At 48.6% G+C, this 12,210-nt stretch overlaps 1 protein-coding gene across 4 annotated transcripts in view; it reads right to left on the bottom strand.

Annotated features, from left to right (window-relative positions):
- Positions 1 to 12,210, bottom strand: part of PAX5 (paired box 5) — a 253,791-nt gene that overhangs the window by 189,664 nt on the left and 51,917 nt on the right. Inside the window, exon 1 of one of the 4 annotated variants that reach the window (XM_080986920.1) lies at positions 6,566 to 6,587. The exons of the other annotated variants lie outside the window; for them this stretch is intronic. Within the exon in view, the coding sequence (XP_080843046.1) occupies positions 6,566 to 6,572 (7 nt within the window). The 5' untranslated portion in view covers positions 6,573 to 6,587. Of the gene's footprint in view, positions 1 to 6,565; positions 6,588 to 12,210 lie in introns of those variants that run through there. 4 annotated transcript variants of the gene reach the window in all.

Raw genomic sequence — 12,210 nt, 5'->3', positions numbered from 1 at the left:
GTTTCTGTATTAAACAAACCAGTTACATATATAAAACACTTATTTTAAACCCAATAATTTCCCAATTCATAAATTGCTGTCAAACTTTGGAGTATGTCAGAACATATGAAAAATCCACAATAACTACTTGATTATTAAAGTAATTTGTGTCAACCAAGCACAGACTCTTACTGTAGCTACTCATTTTAAAAACTGAATATTTTATTTTTCAGCTGACTAGTTATGGCTAAATATGTTCTGCCCTTAAAATGAAGTTTGGTGAGTCCACTTTTTGCTTTCTTTGTTTTATTGGTGCCTTCATTTTGAGCTTTAAAATACTGTCTGGACCAGGAAGGAAGGAAGGGAGCTTAAAAAAAAATAAATGAAAGGGTTCAGCTGTTGAAAGAACATGGTTTTCAGTCATTATTTTTACCCCAGTGAATGTGCTTTAACAATATTAAACATTATTTAATAGAAATATTGTTCACTATGCTGGCTGCACAAGAATCCTCAAAGATTACAAATTGCAAAGTCAAAATTAGGCAAAGGGACTGTGTACTTTTAGGTCTTGGTTAGCTATACATTTGGATGCAATCTCTATTGATTTAAAATCCTGGTTAATATTGCAGCAACCAGGAAAGGGGTCAGATTTATCAGTTAACTTAGACAGCTGTATATCCCTGCTCTTAGAAGTTATGTAGTGTAGAGTAGTTCCAGCTTCCCAGCTGAAACAGATAAGAATGCTGAAAGAAAATGAAACCCAGCTGAACTTAACAAACTTGGGAGTACCTGGACTAGTTAGGCAAGGGCAAAGAATGAAGCACTGTAGCCTCCCAAGTGAACAAAGTTGCAACCAGATGATTACTGTTACTGTAATATCCAAATACAAGGACGATTTATGAGAGGAAAAGAAGGCAGAGACAGAAAAAGAGTGGGGATAACAGAGGGGAGAATTCCCTCACATCCTAGTGTATAAAGGTTCACTAAGAAGGCTATGGAACATTTTAATTCTAATAATCAAGGCTATTGCTCCTGGATGTTTGAATGTTTAAGCAGCCCAACAGTGCACATGATTGGAGCAAAATCAAACAATTGATATTCCACCTTTGTAAAAGGTTTGTAGGGGTGAGTTAGGTATCACATTTCCTGAATTACGGACCTTGAGTGTATATAATGTTTGGTCCTTATGGAGGGTGGGGTGGGTTAAGGAAATAAACTAAGGAGCTAATGCTAATGGATAGTAAAATGCTAATGGATAGTAAAAATGAGTTAGGAAGTTTAAACAAGTGGATGTTTTAGGAAAACTAACAGACAAAGACACATACATACAGTAGACACAGACAGGGGCACATGATATTCTGCTTCCAAAAATATTACCTTCTTCCCCACCCACAATGGCCAATTTCAAACCTAAAGCCTTTTGGTTTTCATCCATTACAAAATGAATGGGAGTAAGAAGGCAGTCAGAGTTTCCATTCCAAAGCTATATGGACTGGGGAGAATGCCAGGAAAAGGATCCTTTCCTACCCAAGGCCTGGATGGGTTGTTTGCTGTTAATCCTGACCGACCTGCACTCTCTTCCTTGGTGGGCTGGATCTGCAGTTGTCCCGTGACATCAAAGTGCAAGCTGGGCTAAGGAAACGACGCACAAGTCATTCCTGAGTCTCTTGCTGGCAGTTAAAGGGGACTACGGATTTATGTCGGTCATCTTACTAGCTGGGGGAAATTTATGGGACGGAAAGGGAATAACTAGTTTAAATGAAAAGAAAACGATTCATCCGTGGGGAAGCTGCAGTGTGCGCCTTCCTTATTATCAGGCAGAAATTCTCTATTATCAGATAGAAGTTATCGGTGTTTCAATTTACTTAAATAATAAAAAAGCATTAATTCAGAAAGGGAAAGCGAACTGATGAGACCTTCGTTACTTCAAGGATCAGCCAAGCACATTAAAACACTCGAGATACAGAAAGATCAGATAGTTCTTTCTCAGAATGCAAGTTAGCTCAGCTCCTATAAGATATTGTTCGTTGTTCTGCCCAGTATAAGATTCCTTGTCTTCTTGGGATAATTGGTCTGCCCAGGAGAAATCAGGTTGCAGATATTTAGTAAGGCTGGAACGACAAATGTCGACTATAGAATTAGCTACTCGAAAAACTTCCACAAGGAAGCTGGGTGCGTCTGTGTGTGTATGAGAGTGTGTGATGCTATGTGCCGGTGTCGCAAGTTCGGCATGAACCTTTCTCATTTTCTGCCCATGTGCTTGCCGGTGATCAGTATTAGATATCTGCATACAAAACAGGCTGAATTAAGTATGTGTACCCATGGCTAAATGTATTGCTATATAGCTCTGCCTGTGTGTTACGCTGCTGTTTTTATTTATTTAACGGATCATTTTTTATTCCATGCTTCCTTCAGGGACGATGATAGATAGATAGATAGATAGATAGATAGATAGATAGATAGATAGATTCCTAAACCGCCAAGAAAAGCAGAAAAAATATCTATACATATGCATACAATGAGTCCGCCTGTTTGGATACAAAGTTTTACAAGACTGATGAATCGCCAACGCTGGTTCCTGACTAAAGTGTGGCATGACAGATAACAGGTTATGTGGGGCGAGGGGGTGCAAGCACGCGCATCCAATGGGCGAAAACTCATTAGCAATCAATAAACAAACATCTAATACACTATCTATTTCAGTTTCACTGTCACTTGGTTGGTTGTTGTTTTTTAAGGAACCGGTAAGATCACGTTTTGAAATTCATGTTTTTTTCTCTTTGGCTATTGCACATGATTTTGGCACGTCCAAGACTTAACTGTCTCCGGCATTATCTGGTCCAGTTGGTTATCTGGTCCATTGAAGGGGGGTTCATTTTGATCATATGCAGAGCCTGATTTGTAGTCCATCCTCAAAAGTATCCCTTATGTTGATCAACTATTAGCTACACACACACAATAATTGCTTTAATTCCGAATAATTTATTCTCTTAATTTTCATTTTCTCCAGCCTTCCCATACACACTATAGAGAGCAAGGCTTATTATATATTGCAGATGGGGTGGCAAATATTGGTGCAACTGAGATTTTTGGCTTGGGAGCTCTCCATAATTTGAACGAGCCATCACAGAGGACGTCAGCTGAAACATCAACACCCCCAGATGCCCGTTCTTCCGTCTGCAAAACCTGACTGTGTTTCAGTGTGCCTTTACATGTAAACTAACTGTTGGCGTCGGCAGTGAATGACGGAATACTGAGTTAAATGAGAAAAAACTTTATATGGAAGGAAGCGGCAGCCAAGAGAAGAAGAAAAAGTTTTCTTCATATATGAAGCTCGGAGAGATTGTCCAGTTTTAATCTCCTCGTTAACCAGAAGTAGCTGAAAGGTCTCTTCCCCCAAGCCTGCCCAGCTCTATCATGCTAATTGAAAAGTCAGGTCAGCTCAAGCTAATGCAGCGAGTATGCGAAACGTGCGATTTAAAACTCTGACTATCAACTAGTTTCATCTATGTAGAAAATATGCAGAGTGAATTATGGGTGAGGATGCGAACTACAATACAGGAACAGAGAGGGGGAGTCGGGGAAACGACAAGATTGTATGCAGGCAGGCAGGCTCACTCCTCCCTGGTTGTCTGTCCACCTACAAAGGTCTGGTTCCCCCCCCCCCCAAGATGCTGCTACCACGGGGCGTGAAGGTTTTCTCCTGCCTGTGTGTTTTGACCCTGGTGATGGTTAACGTGAGAAAACGCGTGTTTCCTCCCACCCACCCGGGACCAAAACATATATCGAGGCTGTTATAAAGACCTCCACTAGCAGCCATCAGATTTGTCCGGAGGGGATTTTGGTGCCTTTTTTGCGCACGGCTTTCGAGCCGTTTCCGTGTTTATATTTCCAGGGAGTTCCCTCATTGAAGAGAATGCTAATCTAGCGCCCAGTTCTGCCATGGTTCGAAGCGAATCTAAAACAGATTCCTGGGAAACAGATTCTTCTAGTACCACTGATTTCTTTATAATCAAAGGCTGCGTCTGGTTTAGAAGGCGATTCTTCTGGATGGGCAGGGGAGGGAACTGCGAGGGCTCTTTTCCCTTCTGCGCATTGAGCCGAAGTTTCGGCGCCTCCTGCAGAACAAAATACGTTTCCTGGCAGAAAGGAGCGCGCTGGTGTTAATGTCCAGTAAAGATATCAGTCACATTTCCCATCCGCTACTTTGGGAAAGGAGAGCAATAACTGGCTTCTTTTTGACGGCGCAGCTTTAAAATAATAAGATCGTGAAGGGACTGGGGTGGTGGGGAAGTATAAGACGCTGGGTGAGGGTCCTATCCCCCGCCCCCTCCACTCTCTCTTTTTCGCGTTTGTTTTCCTTCTTAAATTCCTGAAGAAGTTATCGATTTATCATTATTTAGGTTAATGGAGGAAACCCCTAGTCCCCTGGTAGCTTCCACGCATATGCGCTCTCTCTCTCTCTCTCTCTCTCTCTTCAAATTAGCACAAAGGCAACTCCAGGAGAGAGGGGGGAAGAGGGGGGGGAGAAAAGAGAAGACCCCTTTTGATGTTCGTATTTTAAAGCCTCTCTCCACCGATGCAGGGCTGAGCGGGCGCACATCAGTAGCCTTAACCTTTCCAGACAATTTCAGCTCTGGAGGTTGTGCTCCTCTACCACTTTTCTCTGAGGGTGACGGCTCTTGTATACTTTCCAAGCGAATCTGCAGCCTGCCTGCCCTGCGTTGTGCTTTCTGCATGCATCCAATGATCTAGTATGAAATTGTTTTATTGGGGAGGGAATGGATGAATAGATAGATAGATCACATCCATCTCGCCGCCGGATGGATGGATGGATGAATAGATAGATAGATCACATGGATCCCCCCCCCTTTTTTTTTCTAGAAAGGAAAATCCGTCTTGGCTAAAAGGCCCTTGTGCATAAGGGAAATGCGATTAGTTCTACCCTATATTTCCTTGAAATCTCTGGATCTAATCCGGCGTTTAACTCACCATGAGAGAAGATGTCATTTCACATAACATTGTGTTAATGGATAAATCTCCTCTAGCCCTCTCAAGCACAACAAATCTCAAGCAAACACATTACACACGACCTGCTAACTTAAACAGCCAACTTCCAATATTTAAGGCCTTTTTAAACATCCTGTCTTATTCAGTCGTCACATATTTGCCTTTTTAAAATAATTTTTCAAGGGAGAACGAATCCTTATACTGCATTTTAAAACTGCTGGTCATTTTTATTTCTAAAACTTGTGTTAAGAAAACATTGCGAACAATATACTACAGACAAAACTTTTTTTATTTTGGGGTGGGGGCGTGTGACTCTTAAATCCAAGTTTGTATTTTATATACGGAAGGAGTTTTTATTTACAAAGGCGTTAAAATAATCTGGTGGTCACTGTCGTTGTAATTATATTTTCTTCTTAGGCGTTTTCTCCCTCCCATGCATAACTGCAGAATAAACAGGGAAGGGGGAAGTCAAGTAGGGCTACCCTGAACTTTGAAAAAGACACACAAAGACAGAGAGAAAGTAAGACACACAAACACAGAAGTGGATGGAGGAAAGGGGGGAAACATAGTTTAAAAATAATAATAATAAAAACCCTGCTTGTGGAAGGTTCCTATAGGTTAAAAAAAAATACTGTAAGGATACAATCCTATGCACGCTTACCTGAAAGTAAGCCCTATGGAACTCAGTGCGGCTTATTTCTGAGTAGACATGCATAGGAACACCCTGCTGGGTAGATTCGTTATGCAAAAGTAAGCAATTTTGAAATCAATGCTGCGAGTAAATGCATTTAGGATAGATAGGGATGCTTGTTATATTAGAAGCTGCTCTTTTGCTCAAGCTCTGGCTTTCGTTTCCTGGTCTAACAGCACTTAATCTGCGTTGGAGACAAAGGCAAGGCTACTCTCTGCTGAGTTTATTATTATTATTATTATTATTATTATTATTATTAAAAAGTGGTGATGATTATAATTATGGTGACGATGCTTTAACAGAACACAACCCAGTCGAAGAGAACCTGTTCTTAAGTTCCCCAGCGCTGGAAGGAGGAGTTAGAGCACATGCTTCAAACCCTCCCACTGAAATCACTTGGACTTCGAAAATGTTTCGCTCTGGCTGGATCGTGTCCTAAAGCAAAAGGGAGGACGCTTTCCATTCATTCCCTACATACTGTGGCCCAGGACGTGTGTTTGTGCATAGAGAGGAGGATGTCCGTGTGGCTCTTTTGTTTTGTTTTGCTTTAACTCCTCTGAAACCACAAAGGGAACAAACCGGACAGAGGAGGCTGCGAGCCGGGCAAGCGCCCCGCTCGCTCCCTCCTGCTCTGCCCTCGTCCGCTCCCGGCTGCCAAGAGCAGGTCAAATACCGTCGTCGTGCCTCCCTAGCAATGCCCAGAGGCATCCCCGGCCCCGCAGCCCGTTCCTCCTTCCCTCCCACACCTCCCAGTTAAACCAATAAGCTCGGGGCAGCCGCTTCGGGGAGCGGGGCGAAGGCACGGCGGCCAGCTGAATCCTTCTACGCCAGAGAAAGAGGGACAGGGAGAGACAGAGAGAAATGGAACCAGCCGCCTCTACTTACTATGCATCGCTGCAAACGGGTCGTGCTTACAGTGTATTTCCATCTGGGCAGCCGATCCACGGAGCTCGAGGCTTTTGTTTTGTTTTGCTTTCAGATCACCTTAAGCTAAACTCCCTGGGATCACTTTTTTGTTTTGTTTTGTCTGGGGCAAGGGGGGTTAGTTTGTTTGTTTTCGAGTGGAAAGGTCAAGCAGAGGGTGGCTGGCAGCGATGTTGTTCGGCTACAAATTGGAAACAAAAACACACCGCGCGACTTCCAAAAGGCAAGAAGATCCCCCTCGGAGCCCGGAGCCCAGGAAGCACGGCAATCCTCGCGGAAGTTATTCCTCTGCAGCGGAAGGGGCTTGGGGGGGCTCGCCGGGCGCTCCGGAGTCGCCCTTCCCCCCTCCCCGCCCCCCGCGTCCCCCTGGCCAGGCTCGGCCGCCTCGGGGCTCCGACGAGGCTCGGGCTTGCGCGGCGGCGGCGGCGGCGGCGGCGGAGGAAGCCTTATTTCTCCCACCTCCAGGAGGAAAAAGCCATCAATCCCGTCCGGTGATTCAGAAGGAAAAAAAAGAAAGGGGGAAAATGAAGATGAAGAGGAGCTGGGGGGGGGGGAGAGTCTCCACACAGGCAGCGCTTCTTCAAGTCCGAGGTCGTCCAAGGTAGAGGCAGAGACGCGGGCAGGGACGGGTCAGCTGCCAAGATCCACGAGGGCTACTTTTCAAGGGACATCTCCTTTCTTTTTCCGCACCGCGACGAAGGCAAGGGCTACCTCAGGGGGCGGGAAGTGCCCCGGGTCAGTCTTTTGTCTGAGGCGAGGTGGCGCGTTGGGGGCGAGCGGGTCCCCCTCCGTCGTCGTCGTCGTCCTCCTCCTCCGTCTCCTCAGCCGGCAAGCCAAGCTGGAGGTCTCCGCTCCGGCGACGGCTCTGAGGCGACGGCTTCTTTCGCAGAGAGGGCGCGAAGGCTACGGACAGGTGTCTCCCTCGGCGGCGCGTATGTCGGCGTGTCTCGCTCGGCGGGCGTCCCAAGTCCTGAGGAGAACCGCGCGGCGTCGAGCGGCGGAGGAAAGAAGTCCGTTCTCCCCTTCTCCTTTGGTTTCCCCCACCGGGCAGGCGCGAGCGACGACCTCCGTCCGCCGGGCGCCCTCAGAGCCCCCGAAGTTGGCGGGAAGTTGGGCTTGGAGAGGCGCCAGAGGAGGTGAGGAGAAAGCAGCGGCGGCGGCGGCGGCGGCTGGAGCCTGCCAGCGGCATCCCCGCCGCGCGACGAGGAGAGGGAGCGAGAGAGAGAAGGCGGGAGGGAGCGAGGGAGGCGGCGTTTTGCTCGCGGCGCGCTTGGCCACCTCACGCGCCCACTTCCGCGCGCGCTTAAAGTTTGCCGCGCTCCTCGGGCGCCCGGCGTCGCGGCTCTCCCATGGCCAAGCGCGCGCCTGCGCTCTCCCGCCTCCGGCTGCGGAGGAAGCTTCCCGCTCGCTCTCTCTCTCTCTCGCGAAGGAAGCCGGCTCTAGTTGCGCGCCTGTGTGCTGCTGGCGCGCGTGTGTGCGCGCGTGTGTCTCCACCTGGCCAGCTCTCGCGGGAGGGTCCCCTCACCCACCCACTCCGCGCGCGCGCACTCGCGCTCCCTCTCTCTCTCTCCCTCACACACACACCTGGGCGCTCAAGCTCCAGGCGCCTCAGGAAATCTCTCCTCCGGAGCGCCGGGCTCGCTCGCTCGCTCCTCCTCGGCCGGCCGGCCGTCGCAGTCCTGCGGCTCTCTGGCTCGCTCTCCCTCAGCGGAGAAGCGCGCTTCTCGGCCAAAGCAGCTTTCAGGACCCAGTTTCGTGTGGACAGCGGCTGCGGGGGGCTGCAGCCTCTGCTGGGAGCCCGAGGCGGGGGGGGGGGGGAGGGAAGGAGGCAAGGGAGGGCAAGCGCTGCCGGCCGCTGCCGCCGGGCCGGCCCGTCACTCAGCTCGCCGAGCGCCAATCAGAAAAGTAAAGTTACGGCCCTGCGCGCATTGGCTGCGGGGCTTGGGAGCTCCGAGGGGAGGGGGGCGAAGCGAAGGCGGGGGCGGCGGGGGAGGAGGCGCCTGATTAGCCAGCGGCGGAGCAATCAGCGAGGGCGGCGGGCGGAGCCCCGCGGGGGAGGCGGATTCATTGACAAACTGGAGGGGATGGCGGGCTGGGGGTGTGTGTGGGTGTGGGTGTGTGTGTGTGTTTGCCCCGAGCGACTGTGGGTCTGTAAGAAGCAAGAGGGCTGATGAAGGCAACTGCGGGGGGGGGGGATAGTGCCGGGGTGCGTGTATCAATCAGCAAAGCCCCTCATAGCCGGACTATATGCAGAAGTCCTGCCCTCAGTGAGGGCTTACGCTCAAGCAAACGCCTTTAGGATTGCAGCCCGTGGAACCCGACCCTCGGAAGTAAATCCCGCAGAATACAAGGGATCCCGTGAAACCCAAAGCAGTGCATATAAGATTGCTGCTCCCTCGGCTGTCGCGAGGCCGGGATCGCAAACACACACACACACACACACACGCACACACACACACGAGCTTTTGTTTCGTTCTCCTTTTCTCCAGCAAAAGTGAAATCTCTAGCAAAATGCCGGAGCCGTCACACGCGCGGAAGCCGAGAGTGGGGTCAATGCGGGCTTTGATGTGTTTCTGAGCTGGGCGGGAGTTGAACTTGGGGTTGCGAAGGGTCTCGACGGGCCTGATCAAAACACAATATGGGAGAAGTGGAAGAGAGAGGGGGGGGGCCTGCTCATTAAGGCTAGGCAGTGGGCCTGTGCATTTCATTTGTCCCTTTCCTTCCTGTCCCCATTATTCAAGGCTTGTCCTTTTTGTGCGGGAGAAGAAACCTTCCGCCCCGGCTCCCCAACATTGAAAGCTTCCGTTTCCTGGTTCAGTTGTGGAAATGTGTGATTTTGTGTATGTGTGTGTGTGTGAGAGAGAGAGAGAGAGAGAGAGAGAGAAGCGCATCTAAAAATGTTTGCTTACATTTGTAAGCCTCTGAAAGGTTTGTTTTCCCCCTTGCTAGCTGCCACGTCGAGCCATTATTTTCAGGAGGTGAAGATTGGCTATCGCAGATTAATCACCGCAGACGGGGCTTCACTTTCCGCCCCGCGTCAGGATGCTTCGCTACATTCAGACGTCACTCCTCAGGTGTCGTCATGTAGGAAGCTGATGCGCGCTGCATGTGTGAACCAGGCCTTAGAAAATGTCCCTGTACTTCCTCCTGCCCTGGCATTTGTGTATAAGAATGTGTTCTGACTGAAAGTATTGCCTGTGTACGAACGTGTGTCTATGCCTGCAATCCTGTGCGCAAGGTGTGAGACTTGCAGGATTGCGTTGCGTGTAGTTGAACCCGCGCGAGAGAGCTAAATATATACTTATCCGTTTTGACACGTGTGTGTGTGTGAGAGAGAGAGAGAGAGAGAGAGAGAGAATGAGCTATAGGAGCCAATTCCTAGGGGCTGAGAGGTCTTCGCCCCCCCCCACACCCATAAAATATTTGAGGGGGCAGGGACGGGTCCCTCCCAGGTTGATGGGCATTGCCATTCAAATAGTGTGCGTGCATATGATCGATTATGCGGGGCGGGGCTTACCTCCCCCCCCCCTTTTATTCAAGTAGGTACCCCTGGAATAAGAGCACACTTACATGTGTGTTGGAGAATGAAATGTGTTTTGTGTCGCCCCTTTCTTTGAGCTGGGACATGGAGAGCATCAGCCAAGCATCTGCAAGCCTCTCTCAGCTCCAGCCTTGTGTTCCTTCGGTCCCCATAGAGGGAGCCTCCAGAACGTCTTCCCCAGGCGCGGAGAATGGAGCGGGGGGTGTGGGGAGGAGCTGGGACACTGGTGCTCGGGGAAAGGAACTTGTTTCCTTTCATCAGAGGTTAGGAAAGTTCGCTCCCTTTTGAGGGAGGGTCTTGGGTTCGCCTGGAGACGCCGCTGCCCGCCCGTAATTCCAAGCGCGTCTGCTTCCGTCTCACCACCTGCCAAGTCCGACCTCATCGATTTTGCCATTGAACTCCCATCAACAGCCGGGGAAACCCGTCTCGCAAGAGGCCTCAGGGCTGCCCTAGCCACTGACGCGGGCGGTTGAGGCGGAGGACGCGATCCACTCGTGCCCTGCGCGCAACGAAAGGCCTCCACTAGTCGCCCAGTCCTGAACTTGTTCCCTCTCCAGTAGCAAGTGAGTCCCACTTGTCACGGTCTGCATTTTAGTAAAACCCCATTAAGACGGGTGTGTGAACATTTTAAGTCTGGGTTTTTTTTAAAAAAAAACAAACACCCTATTGCGATTGTTTTTAAAACTGTAGCTACACACAGAGAGATAAATATATAAAATCAGAGCGCTCCTTTTTATAAAGCGGGCTTCAAAATGAGAGAAGCGAGATAAGGATCATTAAATATAGGGAGCAACCGCTCGTTCGCTCGTCTCTTTAGCTTTAGAAATAGCACATGACTCGCCGCCCTAAAGTGACTCGATACGGTCTCTTTTCGCCTGCTTTATTCAGAATTCATGAAATGTACAGTTATTACCGGATATGGTTTCATATGCATGGCAGAACTAAGTAACTATGCTCTTTGTCATTCTACTTTGTGGGGAAAATAACAAAATAAAAACGCGAGGACTGGATCCCCGTGCATTGTCGGTAATATTTTGAAAATATTCCTATGTGCATAGAAATACAGGCGCGCCCCTCTGAAGCGGGGAACAACGCACAGCCCTGTTAAGGTATATTGTTAAGGGGTTAAGACTTACTGAAACCCCAGATAAGAAATAAAATGAATTCCTTCTGCATGAACATCGTTAGGATCCGAATGCACCGCCGAAGTTCCACAGAAATGAATGAATGAGACTTGCTTCCAAGTGCAAGTGTTTCGCAGTAAGCTACAGGCAAATGGGGACAGCGCCTGATTTTATGCCTGGATATGTGTGAACACACATTCAGACCCACATTTGTTCTGCTGTCCTGTATTTACTGTAATATAATAGGCATAACAGTGACTGCACCTAAAACATTGGGGTACACACAGAGCAATATTGGTCATATGACTCAAGGTGTCATATGACGTGCTTGCGCCTATACAACCTTCATGGCCTTCTATATGTGAATATGCTTATGTCTTGTATAACTGCCATTTTATATTTCCCCTGTTTTCACATAGTATACACACGTACACGCTCAAGATAGCATAGCATTATCACTGAGAGGTAATATAAGTTTTTGTATCAATGGGCGTTTGCACCTAATTAAAGCATCGTAAATGCACACTTAGCAGTGTACTGCGTTTAGTTGAATACATCGTTGCATTCGTTTCTGCTACAGGAGCACAGGTGAATATTTGCGGCCGCAGGCACAGTCACTCCCAGATTGCACGCCAAAAAACCAGTAAGTATCGTTTTACGTCGATACGACTCATCCTTGGAATCAGAAGAAAAACCCCCATTGACTCTAACAGAGCTGGATCCGAATGCCTCTTGCTCAGCTGCAGTCATGTCTGGGAGTTCCTTTAAAAATAAAAATAAAAACCCACACCGTCCTCCCAGGATGCCTTTCTTTCTACAGCTGCAGTTAATGGTGTGGCGATTTCGAAAGGGTCCCTTTAGCAAAGAAACACAGGCTACATTTCTGTGTCTGTCTGAACAAAGAGTTGTTACCAAAGGGTACAATTCACAGTATGTCTTGA

The sequence above is a fragment of the Podarcis pityusensis genome (assembly GCF_964106645.2).
Source record: "Podarcis pityusensis genome assembly, chromosome: 17".
Lineage (NCBI taxonomy): Eukaryota > Metazoa > Chordata > Lepidosauria > Squamata > Lacertidae > Podarcis > Podarcis pityusensis.
Note: the sequence above shows the minus strand (reverse complement) of the source record. Positions and strands in the feature narration are given on the sequence as shown.